We start from the raw sequence: 18,004 nt of genomic DNA, 5'->3' as shown, positions 1-18,004 counted from the left end.
AGGCTCAACACCCCCAGTTCCCTCAGCCACAAGGGAACTCAGCACACTTGTGCTCCAGACCCTTCCCCAGCTCCGTTCCCTTCTCTGGACACGCTCCAGCACCTCCATGTCCTTCTTGGAGTGAGGGGACCAACACTGAACCCAGCACTCGAGGCGAGTGTATTCACAGCAGGGTCAGGGGCCGTTCCTAAGCTGTTGGAGTTCAACACACACCCAGCTAAGGGCCTCCTAGTTGCCCCTGAAGGTTTCAATACTTCAGGATCACATTCCACCATAGTCTGCTGAGAATATCACACACAAGCACGCAACGGAAAGTGCCAGCTACACAGTCAGCTGAAATCTGCCACACCAGGAGATGGTGGAAAGGGCAGAGAACCCGGCTAGACTCTTTGGAAAGCTGCACTGGTGTGGAGGGTTTCACTTCCTGCTCTTTAAGTTAAAGGTGCACAAAGCCCACCCCATGCTCTCCAGGAACCGCATGGCCTCAGCTCCATTTCTCCACCAAAAAGCTCTTAGAAGGGATTTTAAGGATGTGCCATTGAACCGGGTGACCTGTTGGCAGCTCGGCTGAGGAATAAGGTGTCAGGCACTATGAAGCACAGTTCCAGCGCTGCCTTCAACTGGGGTGGAACATCCCACTGAAATATCAAGGGGAACATAGAAAGATTTAGAAGGCACAAAGCTCAAGAGTAGGAACCAGAAGCCAAGAGATTAAGACATCTGAGGATGCTTCATGTTTCCAAAGACAGCTCCACATCCGAGTGGAGAGAAAGCAGAGGCAACAGTACGCAGTACAAATGAAGGAGGTAGCTACAGGCTTCGCATTTATTTGTTCGTTTTAAACTTTCCAGAGATGCTCTTCCAGGATGAAATAGGAGATCAATCTGTCCAAATGCTCTTACAGCAAAGGAGTGATGAGAATTAAGACACAGAGAGACATTTAAAGGAGAAATAATGCAAAGAAAGTGGATTTAGTTTGGGAGGACCGGGAACAGATCTGTTTGTCAAGAGAGAACAAGAGAAAATGGGAATTACTGATAATGGGATGGAATGAGAACCTCAACTCAAAGGGCTTTTTCACACTTACTGCCTTGGTCTACAGCAAGCCCAGGTCACAAGCATTAGGTATTTCCAGGCTTTTCAAAAGAAGCCTAATAATCACAGAGCACAAAGCAAATAATAATAATAATTAATAATAATAATTAAAAAAATGCAGCATGCCAGGCTGTTTCCTGCTACAGCTGGTCAGGGCAAGGCAAGCCCATTCCCCGGGACACAGTTCCAATGGCACAGAGAAGGGAACAGTCATGCACAATGATTGTGTTTTCCAGAACATAGCAGAGGTAAGCCCAGGTCAGAAGTGACTTTTTAGTGCAATATTGTGACCTATTAAACATCAGCAGGTCACTACTGAAAGAATAGGGTTTGGTTTGTTTTTTTTTTCTTAAGAGGGAGATAATTCACCTTCCTCAACTTGAGTCACATCCTCCCACCATCCTGGGGTAGGACACCAGTAGTTTCACCTAGTCTCAGAGAAAGCCATCTCCTAATACCTCACTGCTAGGGACAGAGAGGATTCTTTCATGAATGTTTGTAAAGTGCTTTGCAGAGATAAAGCTCTGCCTAAGTGCTGAGTGTTATTACTACCCATCTTCTGCCGGTGATTAAAGGCAGAAATGAATTCCTTTTCCCCCCACTCTATCCACATGTGTCAGCAGTCTGCATCAGGAGGTGAGCCAGCCTGCTAGCCTCAGCCTCCCTAAGCTTCAGCTCCTCTTTCACCTCAAAAAATACCCTGTTTATTGTGTGTATTCCTGGACATCACCTTTCTTTTAACATTTCTTGGGTGTGTGCAGCAATTCAGCCTTACCCTGTGGTCTGCACCAGTGGATGATCTGATGGCATCTTACACAACTGTTCTACATGAGCTCCTGAACCCCAGGAGCTCTCAGCAAGGGGAACAACACTGCTCTTTCCTACAGGAGCTACAAGGAAAAGAAAAGTAACTTCTTGTTACTCAGAATTAAAGCAATTTTACAAATTACTTTGAATTCAGAGGGGCTTCTTCCCTCTAATTCAAGACAGTATAGAAAAGGTCACCTTTGGAACTTAAACCACAGGGACAATATTTTACTGCCTGTTTAACAAAGTCCCTGCATTTCTGAAGGCCCCACAATTGGTAAGGAGCAGGGGACAGTACCCCACAATAAATTGTTGAGTGGGAAATTGGCACTTGGACACAAAAGTCCAGTTCACTGCTGTGCACCTGAAGTTCTTTCCATCAACACACACTGGCTATAAAGTGCTCCTGTTCTGACCTGATGGCATTTGATACCACTCGTGCTCTGTTTGTGTGGCACCCAGGACAACACAGCCCTGACCTGGAGCTTCCAGAGACTTCTCAATGAACACAGCTAGAGACTAGAGATAACAGAAGCCCAGGGGTTTGTTCATGAGCTAAGCACAGCATCCTCCCCCAATGGAAATATCACAGCTCAGGAGAGGAAAGGAGGGCAATTACACCTCTGTGATTATAAGGAAGTCCAAATAGGAATTTCTTTTCCAGTGAGGGAGGACAGAGCTCCAGTGAGACCAATTGGTAACTCTACTGAGCTTTGATATGAAGGTGTTTTGTCAATTAAATACCTTTCTCCAGGTCACAGTATGTTTAACTTTCTAGGTAGTTTCTCTCCTGCTCCCATCATTGGAAAGCACCTGCCTGGACAGGTCTAGCAGGCTCCTCCGGGTGCCAAGGCTCTGCACAGCAGTGCTCAAGTAGTTTTACCAGCAACTGGTCAAGCTTTGCAATGTGGTGGTGTGCAATTGAGAGGAGGATGAGGAAGGGTGGGCGAGGGATGCATGCGGCTTCCCCCAGACTCCAATCCACTTTAAAAGCAAGGGACTTGTAATCATACCTGCCCATCCTCTCTCCCCTCCATCCCCAGAGGGAACAGCACAGGGAGGAGAGAATGAACATGCTTTTTGCTTAGGGAAAGTCTCCCTTGTTTGCTTAATAAATACCTTCCAAAAAAGCTTAGCAGCTCTGTAAACATACAAGAGATTTCAATACTTAGTAAAAGTTTGTCTTTTCCCTGAACTCCCAATGACAGAGGCTGGCACTGATCTGTGGTTGCTGCATATGGGTGGTGTGAGGACCCAACTGAGTCCAGGAGAGGTTCCCAGGCTCTGCAGGGACCTGGCAAATAACACTGGGTGTTGAAAAGCCTGTTAAATTTTTAAGTTGATCCATCCATGCAGCTCTGAGATGAGAATCCTGTCAGTCCCGCAGGAATGTCCCCAGCTCAGAGTGGTCCAGGGAATTGAGAAGTGATGATGGTGACATCCAGGAGAACTCTTTCTGGCAAAAAAGGGATGTGGCAGAGGGCTTTGGCTCTTCAGAACAGTGTCCTTCCCTCTCAGAAGCAGCCTGGTGGTCACTGAACACAGAAGTACTCAGGGGAGAGAAACCACAGTGCCAGCCCCATTCTTTCTGTGCCTGGCCAGGGGAGGGGAGACTGCATTTGGGGAGAATACAGCCCCAATGGCTTTAAAACAGGAGAGTGTCCTACAAAAGCAATGCCCATGGAAGTGGGACGAATTGGATCTTGGGCCAGATCCGACATGGTAGTGCAATTGGGCCCAAAGTCTCAACCCGCTCATTTCCAAAACCACTGACACGGTACCAAGGGGGAGGAACTGGCCTGGCCCCCGCTTTGCTTCTCATTCTCCAGTCCTTGAGCTTCAGGGAATCCACCCCTTCACCCCAGAGGATTCCCTGAAGCAATGTGTCTCACTCCCAAACTCAGCAGGTGCCCTGGGGGCAAGGAATTTGCCTCTGAAATTAAAAGAGACAGGCTGAGGTAGGGAACTTGCATCTACCTTGAGTGACTCAGACCCTCTTAGCGTAACAAGCCTCACGAGGCAACGCTGCTTCTCCCAGCTGCGAGCACGGGACTGGAGCTCAATCCATCCTCCAGACACCAGCGTGCCACCACTGTGTCACCCCAGAAGGAATGTTTCCTGCTGTTCTCCTCTGATCCAAACTGCCCAATGACCACCCTCCTCCAAACATCATCCCAGCACTCAACCTATGGGACCAGCTCTCAGAGCCGCAACCCTTAACCCTGCACTAGAGGGCTGAAATCATGAGATCGTCCTGCTTGGTGGGGCTGGTTACGTGCCCAGAGGGGGTGGAAGTCCGGATTTTATCAGTGGCCAGGCACTCCTGGCTGCTCACACCTGTGGGAGTGATGTCCATGAGTTCTCCAGATGAACTAAGGGGGAAAGAGGGTGAGACAGAGATGCCCGACGAAGGATCTGTTGAGCCTGCAAACAACCTCGGGGGCTTTGGGACTAGGTTGGGTTCATATTGTGCCCTCAACAAGATCTCCTGATCACTGACAGACTTGGGCATCTCTGCAAAGTCACTAGAGCTGTCTGACACCATCATGCAGTAGATGTCCTGGAAAGAACTGCTTTTGCTATCCAAATTAAAGAGGCTGTCTATGAATTCAGCAAACTCCAACACTTGAGGACTGGGAACATCAGTGAGCCGTCCATTCTGGAGGGACAACTCCTCACGAGGGGCTAAGGAAACACGGTCCCCCTCACTGCTGGCCCCCTCCTCGCTACAGCGTCGCTGGGGGGTAGTGTCACCACTGTTGAGGACATTGTCAGGGGGTTGAGTCTCCTGGGAGTGCTTGGAGAGGCTATCAGCAGCCAGCAGCTCTGTCCGCGAGCTGAGGGAAGGGTTCTCCTCAGGGATTACAGGGTCTATATAAAAGCAGTGCGTCTCGTCCTTCTCCATGACAGCATGGAGGCTGGGAGAGCCCCGGATGCTCCGAAAACCAGAGGAACGCCTTGAATCAAAGCTGTAGATGGATTCATTGTCTGAGAGGCTCTCCATGGTGGCAAGAGGGGCACGACGGTCCTGCAGCTCCACAGACAGACGTTCCTTTGTATCCAAGAGAAGCAACTCCACAGGATCTTTTTGCACAGGAGAAAGTGGCTTTGTCTCGTAAAACCCCTCCAAGCTAATTTCAGAATGGGACTTGCTCCTGCAATGAGAAACGGACAACATGAGGCTCCACACAAACCAGAAGCATCCACTCCAGCACCCCACAGAACCACAAGCTGCCAGAACAGCCAGAAGAGCTGAGTGTAGGGTACAAAGTTCCTCATCCACACTGAGAGCACGTGGCATTGCTCTAACCAGAGCCATCCACAACTGCAAGAAACCTCTTATCTCTTCATCCCCTGAGCTAAAATTATTAGTTACAGTTTCTTCCCTCTGCAAACTCAGTTTCTTGCCCTTCTCCCTTTTTTCCTGGCTAAGTGTCTTCCCACTCAAGCACCATTTTCACTGAGGACCATGGTTCTGCCAGTGAAACCTGCAGCACTTCTAAGTGCCCAAAGCCACGCTGCAGTCTCCACACATGCAGACAAACCCCTCTCTTGTCCAACACCTCTGTATTAGAGAGGATTGGGACAAGCGAGGTTAAAGGACTATCCTACAGTTAACCTACTGTTCTCTTTCTTCTCACACTCTGAACCACTCCAGTGTCACGCCTTCCCCTCCTTCTCCATGCCAGCAATCCCTACCTTGCTGCCACACATGCCACGAGGCTGTTAGAGCATTGCCCAAGACCAATTTTGCTACCACTTCAGGTAGCAGATTTTAAAATAGGTCAAAAAACCAATTTACTCAGCTTAAGACAAGTAAAGATCTTTAGAAAGGCTCCAGTCACACTAAGACTTTTAAGGATCAGGCAGGTTCCTCCAGAAAACCAGTGTGTCAAAGACACAGGGACAGAGGTCCCCACACCAGGCACACACAGAGCCTGGGATTAACTAGCCCTAAAGACAAGAACTTAAGGAAATACCTGGGAAAAGAGCCTGAGCTTGGGAGAGAACTGCTGCACCTGCCAAAAGGACATGATGTACAGGGAAAGGTTTGTACGTTAGAGGCCAATACTTGATCCCTTTGTAACTTCAACAAGAGTAACAGTGATCTGAGAACAGGTTTCATAAACCCCAGAAAACCCCCAGTAAGCTGGTTCTAACCTCAAATTAAACACAACCAACCTACAACTGTTTCCACTCCAGCACCTCCCTTCATCCTCTTTGCCCTCTCCCTCCTTCCTCCCCCTTTTCATATCTCAGAATTCCTGCTCTGCTTTCACCCAGCTCAAAGGGAAGCAGCTCCTTGGGTCTCCTCAGGCTGTGGCACAGAAACCACCACTCCTCTCCCTGCTGCCTGACCTAGTTCATCTTTCAGTCTCATTGTAGCCTTCACAAAACGTGGGCCAATCCCTGCTCCTACTGTTTCATGTACAGTCTTAAGTTCTCCTTCACTGTCTCTGACCATTTACTCTGTGAGTAGAACCTACTACTTTCCTATTATTTGCCATCTTATTTTTCTTCTAAATTTAAATCTCACTCGTGTTAGCTGAAGGATACTCAGCACAGATCGTACCACCCTGTCTCTTCCCACACACACAGAGCTTCTTGTTGGGTTTCTCTACCAAAAATCTCCATAGAAGTGTTGCCCTTGCAAAGAAATAATCCTCTCCCACCCACAATGCAGTCTTCTCACAACTCCCATTTGCTATCTTGGACTACAAACCATCTTCCCTCTCTCATCTTCCCTATTTTGTCAGCAAATTTGCCCTATAAAATGCAATTCTGTGATGAAAGCCACGCGTTCCAACTTTGAAATAAGTCTTTGCCCACATTTTTATATTCACTTTCTTTGCTCCTTGCAAGTCTGCAGGTCCTGCAATGCCTCAAATGTCATCTGAAAATCTGCCAGCAGTCTCTGTCATTTGTTCCTGGAGGAAAGCTGTTTATGTGCACCACAAAGAGTGAGTTCTTCTCCAAACCACTCCTTTGTACACCTTCTCAATGCTCCTCCACCTTTTGGCCTTTGCCAGACTACTGATGTCAGTGCTCAGCAATGGTCCAGCTTTCAGAAAACAACCCCTTCAGCACTCAGAACAAGTCTTTTCCCCCTCACCTGCTTTCCACTTGACTGACCTTCCTGCTCTTTTCCTTCAGAAACAGGATACTAACTGCTCTCTCCTCACCTGTATCTGTGTTCCCAGATTATCCTGTTAATATTACACAAGTCACAACAAAAAGTAGCTATAAATGCAGATTTTCTGGTAAACTTATGGCTTTCACTGCTCCTCAGCTTTTGAGGATCATCATCTAGGCTATCTTTGGGCAAATAAATCACACAGGAAAACAGAAATTTGGCTGAAAGACTGCAAGTTTTGCCTTTACTGTTTCAGGGAAAATCCCATTTGTCTGGATAAGAAGAGAAAGTCTCTTTCAAACCCTCAACTTTTAGGCTCTCCTCACCCTGCTGCAAGCACAGATCTTTGAGCAACACAAAGGACTTTTTTCCCCTCTCAACATGACACAAGACATAGTGAAGCTAAGCAGAAGTCCCACAAAGGCAGCCCTCAGATCAACCCTTTGCACAAACATTGATCACAAGGCCCCAAGAGAAAGAGAACCCACACCTAAAGCCAACAATTCCTTCAAAGAAATCAAAGACAGATCCTTACTTAGTGCTGCTGTTCCTTCTGTCCACTGTTAGGGCTCCAGTTCCAATCTGCACTGAGGGTCCACTAGGTAAGGGCTGATTCTGGAAGATCAACTCTGGGGTGAGATCCACTTCTGTAGGGCTCACCATCACTTTGGCTGCAGAAAGTAAAGCTGTTTTCCCCTTGTTGTAATTCTCCAAGACCTAGTAAAGGCAAGCAGAACAGCAGTGCTTTACTGGACAGAGCATCTTTGCTCTTCTCAGCTCAGGGCTTTCAAATGGATGGATTTGCTTCTGTTTCTTACCAACACCTTCCATGAGCCCAGGGGAGGGTCTTGAGATAAAGGATTATATCAATGAATTCTGATATACTCTATCCTGTCAGAATGCCCTGCTGGGAATCCAATGCTAGGGAGGTGACTGGCAGGAGGGGCCTTCAGACTAGCAGGGCAGATGAGACTTGGCTCAGTCTCCACAGTAAAGCTGCATGGCTAGGAACTGTCATTAACTGGCAGAGCCCCACTCTACAACCTTTACACATAAGCTCAATCACCCCTCAGACTAACAGAGGGGCTGCAGCTGCAGTGTGGAGGACTTGACACCTTGAATTGTAACGGTCAGCTTCTGAGAGAAGGAACCAAACAACACCCAACCTCTATGATGACATTAAATTTAGGAAGAAGATCTAGTCTGGGACTCTGGGTATTGGGATAAGATCTACATTCCATTTCCAGATCTCATTACATTCAACACTAATAGCCTGTGCATGATTGTCCCAGAGTACAAACTTCTTTCCTCCTCCTCTCCAAAGTAAATGGTCCTGTGCATTTAAACAGCCAGCTCTCCTGGGCAAGGACTGCCTCTTCTGTATAAATAAAGGCCTGTGACAAGGCACTGATTTTATGAGGGCACTTAAGTGCTCCTGCAATAAGAATTACTAAAACTGGACCCCAAGGGTACCCTTCCTGGTTCTGCAATGCACACACAGAGCTCTGGCTTGGCACCAAGAAACATAATCATCAGCTGATATGCTAGAGCCACTGTGCCCCTTGTCCATTTTGTGTTTACAGCTCACCTCCATCAACATCATGCCAAGCCTTTCTTCCCCAAACCTGGTCTTCTCAGATGTTCAAGCCAGAGCCCATGTAATTGCATTGAATGATCCCTCCCCACTCCTCAATCCTAATTCTCTGCATTACCTTGTTGAGCCCTTCCATGACCACATACGGGAGGTGTTCGTGCAACATCGCCGGCGAGATGATCACTTCGTTAAACGCCTTATTGTCACCCCAGATAGCAAAGTAAGTGGGATCCTCTTGCTCGCAGCAACTGGAAGAGGAGTTGGGATCCAAACAAGAGGGGAAAACATGGAGGCAGGGATGAAAGATATTTTGGCATGCAAAAGAAGGTTGTAGTGACAGAAAAAGCAACAGGAGGAAAAGCAGAGAGAGAAGATATTAAAGTACAAATGCTGCTGTCATTGCTCCACAACTCTGCACTAGCCAGTGACATGACTGTCCTTCTGTTCACAACATCCCAGAATGGCCTGGACTGGAAAAGCCCTTGAAGCTCATTGAGTCCAACCATGAACCCAACACTGACCAGTCCCCTATGACTAACCCATGTCCCTCAGCACTGTGTCTACACGACTCTTCAATCCCTCCAGGGATGGGGACTCCACCACTGCCCTGGGCAACCCCTTCCAATGCCTCAGAACCCTTGCAGCAAAGAAATTCTTCCTCACATCCCATCTCAACTGCCCTGGCCACAACTGGAGCCCATTTCCTCTTGTCCTGTCCCTTGGTTGAATAGATCAACTCATTCTGACAGCACAGACACAACCACATGAAAAAAATCACATCCTTCACAGATGGGTTCCTGTCTTGGGGATTCTCTTTCAAAAGAGAATTTTCATCCTCACCCCTGGGCTGGCTTCACAACTCCACACACACTCACCAGCACTGCTCTGCAGGGTGGTTGTGCACCACGTGGATGATGCGGCCAGGCGGGTAGAGCGGTGTGCTGGCAGACAGGGCGATGGTCAGGTCGCTGGGATGGGTCCAGAGGCGATTACTCGTTACTGAGTTTTCTTCTGTCTCTTCAGGGAGCTCTGACTTGGGTATGCACTTTGTAGCACCCACAATGATTCGCCACTGTTCAAGACAAGAGAGAGGAAAGAAAATATTGAGAAGAGAAAAACATCAAAGAAGAGAAGAGTCATCTCACAAGACACTACTGGGAGGGTTAAACTGAATACCTAATACCAGAAAAGAGAAAAACAGGTCTTGTGCCCTGATTGCTTCAATAATAAACCTAGAGAAAACCCTGCCCAGAAAAGCTGCTTCTTCCTTTCCCAATTTTAACCTTAGAACATCTCATCCTTCCATTTTTTGCTGGAGGTTTTTGTGGAGTTAATGATCTAGAGCAAGTACCAACTTGTCCATCAACTGATAACTTAATGTCTTCCAGGAAAAACAAGGTAGATGGAATCAGAATTTTTAATGTACACAAATAAGCAAAAGACTATACAACATAGACAGAAATTCCATTTCAATCTTGCTTTATATAAGCACTAAAAGAAATCCTAAAAACTTACAAATTCACCAAAAAAAACATAACTCAAAACACGAAATCCATAGAATGCCAAGAAGAAAAATAAATGTAAGCTCAGTTTTCTCCCTCTACGTGTAATTTCTATAATATTTTACCTCTAAAAATCTTAACATCTGTTTTTTCCATCTCAGTGTAATGGTAAAGAAGCCTGGAGAGGAACAACTTTCCACATTTCCTATCTCCAAAAACATTAACAGACCGCTTATCCTAGAACAGCATCACCCAGACAGCATACAGCACTGTCTGTAAGCAGACAACTGTTGTAACTTCCTACCCTGTTACCATTTACTGGCCAAGAAAAACTACAGTTGGAACATAGACTTCAAAACAGGCTCAGATGAGAAAGTTTCCTGCCTGGTTATTTTAGATCTGTGATGGTGAACCTGCAGCACATGAGCCAGAATCACCACACACCTGCAAACAGGGTGTAGCCCTTGGCTTTGACCTCTCTAGCTGCCTTCCAGCTCTTGCCACCGCTCCTCTGGTGACCTAAACAATGGTCACAGTGGACCTGGAGGGACCTGGAGGGCTGGAGAAGTCTGCAGTATTGCTATGTGACACTAAAAGTTTACCATCGCTGCTCAGAGGCTCAACTTCAGGTGTCTATCAAATCTTTACTCTTACCTTTGGTTTGTTACTTCTTTGAAGAACATCCAGAAGCTGCCGGCGAAATCCCTCCAGCTGGGAAAGACCAATTCTGGAAAAAGAGGAAGATGAGTTTACAACAGCTGGGCAGGGAAGGGCAGGGAGGTAACAGGACACACAGCACAGAACAAGAAACTGTGCTACAAAAGATACTGCAAGAATGCAACAAGGCAGCTCATTTCAGAGGTGGGTTTGGCATCATCCAGGACCAGTGACCAGGGTTAAGAGGCCACAGAAAACAATAAACAAGTGTGGAATGTAATCACAGAATCAGATCAGCAAACACAGATATGAGAGAGGTCAATGAACAGATAAGGAGGGAGATGATGCAATCACAGAAACAAGTGAGCAAGAAACAAGTATGGGATGACACAGAACAGATAAATTAGAAAGGTGGCACAGAGCTCTATGACACCACTAAACAGATGATAGGATGGACAAGGTTTTGTCACACCAGGCACGTTCAATGCCATTTAGTATTTCCCCTCCACTGAATTCTACACACCTTATATTGCACAGACACAAACGTCACCATTTATCACACAACATGACAGAAGCAAAAGTAAAACCCAGGTTGTCTGACTCCTAGTCCAATGCCCTGTTCAGCAGAACATGTCCCAGGAGATGAAGAGAGGTGAGAAATGCCAAGACACAAGAAATGAGGGAGCTGGTTCAGAGATGTGAGATGATATGGAATAGGTATTCAGGGACAAACAGTAAAAAATGAGATGACAGCACATTGAGAGTGTTAAGAGATCCAAGATAACACACAGGCAACCAGGAAAGTGGCATTGACATGTCAGATACCACAATGAGGATAATTACAGAGGTAGGATGTTCACCCTTTCCTTTCATATAGGCAGCTGAGAGACAGAGAGGGATATACCTATAAAAAAAGTGTGGGAAACACCAAAATAGGTGTCCAGGTAATGACCAGGTAATGAAGAAGACAATTAAGAAGCATACAAGGACAGGTAAATGAGGAAACTAGAGACAGATATGATGTAGATGTTTCTGACAGGAAACAGGTGACTTTGGTACAGAACAGTAGATACTCATCAAGAAATTCAGACACTTCTCAACTTGCCTGGGCACTAGATCTTTGCCAAGCACCACAGCAGTCACAAACTCTTTTGAATACTCCATGGCATCCTCACTGGAAGAGAAACAGGACCAAGAAGAAGCAAACAATGTTTCACTAGCAGCAAACTGCACTTCAGTCCCAATTTGCCACTGGTGTCAGCATGTTACCAAACAGTGAACCAGGGTCATAAAAAACACAACCCAAACTGCTCAAGGCTTTTAGGACTCGCACCTTGGTAAAGAAAAGCCTGATATTCACATCCCACACCCCCAGGAAACATCACTCTGCATATGGCTCTGAATATACTTGGAAAAGAAATACTTTAACTCAATGCCTCAGTCATTTTCCAATAGTTTGGGAACAGCCAGGACAGCAGAAAGGAAGAAGATATTCCATGCTCCTGAGACTACTTTAGAAAGACACTGTAGAACTAAGATGGCCACTTTCTCCAGCATCCTGAATACCAAGAGGGAATTAAGGGTTCTACTCCATGAGTTAGTTCTGCAATCAGCTACCTTCCTAGAGATCTTCTGAACCAGTTACCACAGACAGAGGCTGCATCATTGACCTAGAGATGATCCTGGGCATGAAACACAGTGTGGCAGTCAGAGGCACCTCCTGGAACTCCAAAACAGTCGATGTAATACAGCAGCACTTGGCCTGAACTATCAAGGGATCTCAGGAGTGGAAGCTCTGAGTAAAAAGCTATAACACCCTCATGAAACATTCTGCAGAGCAACTCTTCTATAGCTGCAGAAGAGCAGGGATCACTATCATAACAAGGCATGCCAATTATCCATATTCATTAGCAGGATGGTTTAAAACTCTTGGTTGCTCCTGGAACATGATGCAGTAACTATCACAAGCAGCTCCTGATAGTCCATAGCTGCTTTCAAGTGCCCTCATGATGTCTGTCATGACTAGAAAGACCTTATCTCGATCCACAGCAATCAAGTGGGATGTTTTTGTTTGGCTGTTGTGTAAGTAACATGACCAGGTCTGTTCCCATTTACAGTGGGAGGAATTCACCATATCTCTTTCCAGAGATCTGAAGCAGCTACCCTACATTCCCCCTATAGCTGAGGGAGAAAAACAGGCACTCAAGAAACACAGTCCCTCTGACCTACTTTAAAATGACAGAAATCACACCCCAGAAATGCTGATTTCTTTGTCAGCTGCAAAAGGAGCCCAAACAACTAGATCAACTGATGCAGACATCTCCATTCGGTCAAGTATCTCCCTCAGTGTACATCAATTCACAGCAGATGGGGAGAGGACACACTGGCACTGTGCAGAGAATAAGGAAATTGCACCCTGTCCACTCAACTGGCATTTTTCACTAGTCAGGGTGAAATCAGAGCTATAGCCACAGACAACTAAGTCATAAACCAGATAGCAAAGACTGCCAACAACTCTTAGCTCCTATAAACAACCTCTCCATTTTTCTGCTTCTCAGGGAAGAGACTTGTCTTTTACTGCTCCTCAGAGAATCAAAACCAAGATCTGATCCAGCTACAGCTACACACCCCCCTCTCCAATGTGTCCTCCTGCCCCAACACCTACCTCAGCAGCCCACCTGGGGGAGAATAGGCAAAGCACTTCAGCGACGGGTACTGCGGACGCAAGAGGAAGGACAGGATGGCAGCTGTGCCAGCCCCTAAGGAATGACCAACCACAATCAGGCCATAGTGCTTTGTTCCTCTCCCCTGGAAACAAAACAAAAAAAGAAATTGAGGTCAGACTGAGAGGTTAAGTCCAAAAACCCCAAAACATGTCCCTTTTCTCAGGTGTCTTTCCTATATGTGAACACTCCAGACTCCAGCTAACCAGTTCCTCCAGCAATGGGAACCAGTGAGCCTAGGTTAAGGTTCTGAAACAGAAGCAGAGCTCTGATTTACACTGTTTGGTCTAAGTCACAGTAGCAGTCCCAGCACACTCCTGCCCTGCAACACTGATAGTTCTGAAGGGATTCTGCTAGTATTCTCTCCTATATCTCCATCAGTGTGTGACCTACCGGGTCTTCCCTTAAAGATATAACATAGGAATGAAAAAGAAATGTACACCAGCCCTCTGTACACCAGTTATTTAGGATTTTATATGAGTCTTTTTGCTCCTCCTCAAATCTGGCAGCCTTCTCATAATACCTGCATCCAGGCTCACACATCTGAGGTCTCCTTGGTTCTAGAAATTCCTCGCTTTCATTAATTCCACCACTTGTGCAGGCTGAAAAACAGAAATCCTAACTAGCAGTTTGAACAATAGTCTTCTAAGTCTAGATGCTCTCAACAGCCAGCCACTGCTCAAGTAATTCAGAAACAAAGCTATTCTCTAATGTTTTTTACTGTTCTTGTTATCCAGAGGCTACATAAGAGTGCTAGGCATGGCTTAGAACACAGAAGTTCACTAAGACAATGCTTGAAAAGTTCCAGTCTTGTTTTTCTGCTGAGCTCTGCTTCAGAAACAAAGCTATTCTCTAATGTTTTTTTACTGTTCTTGTTATCCAGAGGCTAGATAACAAGCCTAGAGTGCTAGGTATAGCTTAGAACACAGAAGTTCACTAAGACAATGTTTGAAAAGTTCCAGTCTTGTTTTTCTGCAGAGCTCTGCCCGTGCTCTGGAGGCTTTAGAGAGGGAGAGAGAATCCAGCATCCAACTCTCCAGAGCCCCAGGTCACCACAGTGGTGACTATCCTTGGGCTTCTGCATAAGAAGGTAAAACACACAGAACATAAAACACGGCCACAAGAATTAAAGATCTATAATTTTGTGTCATTTTCCTTCTCAAGATCACCTCTAGGCCACCATCATGTCTGTTACAGACAGTGAGGTGAATGCTGGGGGAGATTTAAGGCTATACACCTCACTTGTTATACTTTTTCCCTGAATATCTGTTGTTGGCAACTGTCAGAAACAATGTACTGGGCTAGATGAACCTTGGGTAGGACCTGGGATAGTATTTATAGCACTTTTTCAGATATTCTTCAGAGTTCAGCTTCAGCCAGTATTTAATTTTCTACACACAAGCCAGTTGCTCCATCTCATATTAATCAAGCTCTCTCCATCCTCATGAGTCAGGTCCAACTATTTTTCATCAATTAGAAGTTGGACCCACCATACATAAAGCCAGCTTCAAACAGAATAGGATACTTTTTATCACACACAGGAGACAAAGTATAGAGCTCCAAACCTCACCGTTATCCTCACCAGTCAGTTAGCAATTGAGCTCTAGAGGACATCAGAAAAAATTCCTCCTGAGTAACAGCTCCCTTAACAAGACCCATTTTCACTTTCTGGGCAGAGAGGAATAAAGTACTGCATCAAGAAGTCAGACACCTACATCTCTCTCCCTACATCTACCAAACATCCCAAGGCAGACACTTCAGTGTTGACTGGTACAACACACAAGTTTCAGGGAACTGCTGAGGCTTTGATCCCTCTTTTCTTTCTCCCTTGAGCCTATTGCTCATTTCCCCACAGGCACTGCTCAGGCCAAGGCACTCTTTGGGCAGGAGAAAAGGGACAGCTGTCTGACAGCAGGGAATCAGACAGTTCAGAAGTTCCCTCTCCAACAGGGACACGGACTGTGCTATTACTGACAGAGAAACTAAGGTAAGCTGCTTCCTAACATCTCTCTTGGGTTCTCCGATAGTCCTCTATCACCAGAAATGTGTACACACAGCCAGTCAGCACGGCATCCCATTGCTGTCTCCAAAGAGAATCTTCATAGAGATGAGATTTTAGTTCCTGTTGATTTGTTTTTAATGTTCCCTTGTCCTGCATTGCCACCAAATGAGATTTCCTGCCTTAGCTTTGCTTGAGAAAAAAAAATAAATCAGGAGTTCTGCTGTATAGGTGGTTTCAAAATTAAAACAAAAAAAAAAGCCTTGGGGGAATGAGTAACTAGTTGCCTGTCTGGCAATCCAGAGGGATAGGAACTGAAGGAAGCTTTGAGAAATTAGTACAATGGATTCAGGGACATAGAAGTTGTCCTAAAACCAGTGTTTGAGGGAAATCTGGTCTCCTGTATAGCTTGCAAGGATAAAAGAAAACTAGTACTCACTAAGTCTCGTCCAAAAGCTTGAGAAAGCACCATTTCTTGCTCCAATTTCTTCTTGATATACTCAGCAGATAGCACCATTCCCTGAGGGAAACATGAAGACAGAACAGGATGTCAAGGGTTGCATATCAGCCCTGATCTAAACAACTGGCAGAGGAGCACACTGCCCCGAATGCTGCTGCATAAACTCTGGAGAGCCACACAGCATGTGTCAGGATTGAAGAACATCAACTCCACTCCACTTTTAGGAATAGACTTAATTAGCAGCATGTCTTGGCTCACTGAATACCAGGAGATGCAAACTATTTAGAAGTAATGACAGTTCTTAAATTAAGATAATACTCAAAGGCCCTATATTCCTGAGCTCACAGTGCAAAAGTCTATGAAAAAAAAACCCCCAAACTAACACAAAACAACCCACTTAAACACGAGGTTGTGTGTTTGGTAGTTCAGCAGACACTGGGACCTGCAGTAGAACAGAGAAACAAACTTTGATTTTCTTGCCTTAACTGCAAAATGGTCCTCTGCCATTTAAATCTGTGAATAAAAGCATGAACTAACCTACCAAGTTCACAGGGAAAAGAATAGAAACACAAAGATACTCCTGGAAGGGTGAAAGTGGCAGCACTATCTGTACAGGAAGAGTTATTGATGACTGAAGAAGGCAGCAACTATTAAGGGGATTCAGCTGTCAAAGGACATTATTCACCAATTATTAAGGGTTTTTATTCACTAAAAGCTAAGAACTGCTGGAAGATGGAAAACAAGCAGATAGACTGGTTCTAAACATTTATCCTCTCTGCTGATGGCTGCCTCTGAAGAGTGTCTGTCCCTCTGTGTAACAATTACAAATACTGTTGATCTGTTATAAACAAGCAACTAGAATTTGGTCTGGTGCATAAATCTTTGTTTATACCTTAACAACTACTTAATTCAGTGGTAAGCAAGCCTGAAGTATCAAAAGTTGAGAAACAATGATGTAATCCAGGGTGAACTTGGGTACAGAGAAATCAGCTACTTCTAATTTGGTGATTACAGACCTCAAATAATTCACACTGCCTGGGTTGGCCAAAAAGCAGGGAAGATCATCTCCTTTGCTATTTTCCATTATACCCCTACCTGAAAACAGTTGAAGCACAAAGTGAATGTTATTGAGCACTGTTTAATCTCTGAGACATAAAAGAATTCATGGCTCTCTCAAAAAAAAAAAAAAAAGCAAAGAAATGCGGAATTTTCAAAGTCCTCAATATCAAACACAGCATCAAAACCAATCTGAGTCCTGCAAAGAAGGAGCAGGACACAGGTGATTCAGTTGAGCCTGTAAATGGGACATCTGTAATGCTGCCACATCAATATCAAAAAGCAGATGCCATGGTATTTCATGCCTGTGTTCAGATCTCAGCAGCTAGCCAGCTTCCACCGCAATCACAAGAGTCTTCATCCCCAACTCTAATGAGAAGTGAATGGCAGATTACTTATATAAAATTTCTAACATGAATTTAGGATTCTATTTTTGAAAAGCATGACCTAAAATCCATGGTGATATTACTAATGGGCTGTTAGTCAGCCTTATATATAGCTATATTTTTGATAATTACAGTATATTCTAATATAGACAGTGATTTTAATATTATGGAATGAGACTTTTATCACTGCAAAGTTATATTTAGACTTTCCATTGAAGTGGACGCTGTTTCATAAGTTTCAAAAGGAATAAAGCTGGGCTTAATTTTCAAACCTCGTATATAAATAACCAAACAGACTGGATATCTAGGGAAAGGGAAATATTCTGTATTGCTTTCCAGTCTGAAGGCACAAAACTGCTCTGTGATATCTGAGTTGTGTGTGTGAAAATCCACAGAGAGGGTCTCTTTGGTAGAGAAAAGAGCTTGGAGGTTATTGCAGTTACTGACTGTCCTATTAAACTAGTAAGAGCTGTCATCAGAGCTGAGCTTTCAGGGCTTCCTTCTACCAGCTACTTCTTGTCATCCCAGCTTGCTCAACACCAGGAAACAAACCTCCATAACATCACCAATTTAGTAGTTTTTTTGTTCTAT

At 45.2% G+C, this 18,004-nt stretch overlaps 1 protein-coding gene across 1 annotated transcript in view; it reads right to left on the bottom strand.

The window, feature by feature from the left end:
• Nucleotides 1-4,129: 4,129 nt before the first annotated feature.
• The window catches only part of DAGLA (diacylglycerol lipase alpha), a 32,709-nt gene continuing 18,834 nt past the window's right edge, over nt 4,130-18,004 (bottom strand). Inside the window, exons 12-19 of the mRNA XM_010162255.1 lie at nt 15,951-16,031; nt 13,455-13,597; nt 11,895-11,963; nt 10,787-10,859; nt 9,506-9,702; nt 8,749-8,878; nt 7,572-7,753; nt 4,130-5,057 (exon numbers count right to left, since the gene is read on the bottom strand). Of these exons, the coding sequence (XP_010160557.1) occupies nt 4,130-5,057; nt 7,572-7,753; nt 8,749-8,878; nt 9,506-9,702; nt 10,787-10,859; nt 11,895-11,963; nt 13,455-13,597; nt 15,951-16,031 (1,803 nt within the window). The remainder of the gene's footprint in view (nt 5,058-7,571; nt 7,754-8,748; nt 8,879-9,505; nt 9,703-10,786; nt 10,860-11,894; nt 11,964-13,454; nt 13,598-15,950; nt 16,032-18,004) is intronic.

This window comes from Antrostomus carolinensis, unplaced genomic scaffold (assembly GCF_000700745.2).
Source record: "Antrostomus carolinensis isolate BGI_N321 unplaced genomic scaffold, ASM70074v2 scaffold15302, whole genome shotgun sequence".
NCBI lineage: Eukaryota > Metazoa > Chordata > Aves > Caprimulgiformes > Caprimulgidae > Antrostomus > Antrostomus carolinensis.
Note: the sequence above shows the minus strand (reverse complement) of the source record. Positions and strands in the feature narration are given on the sequence as shown.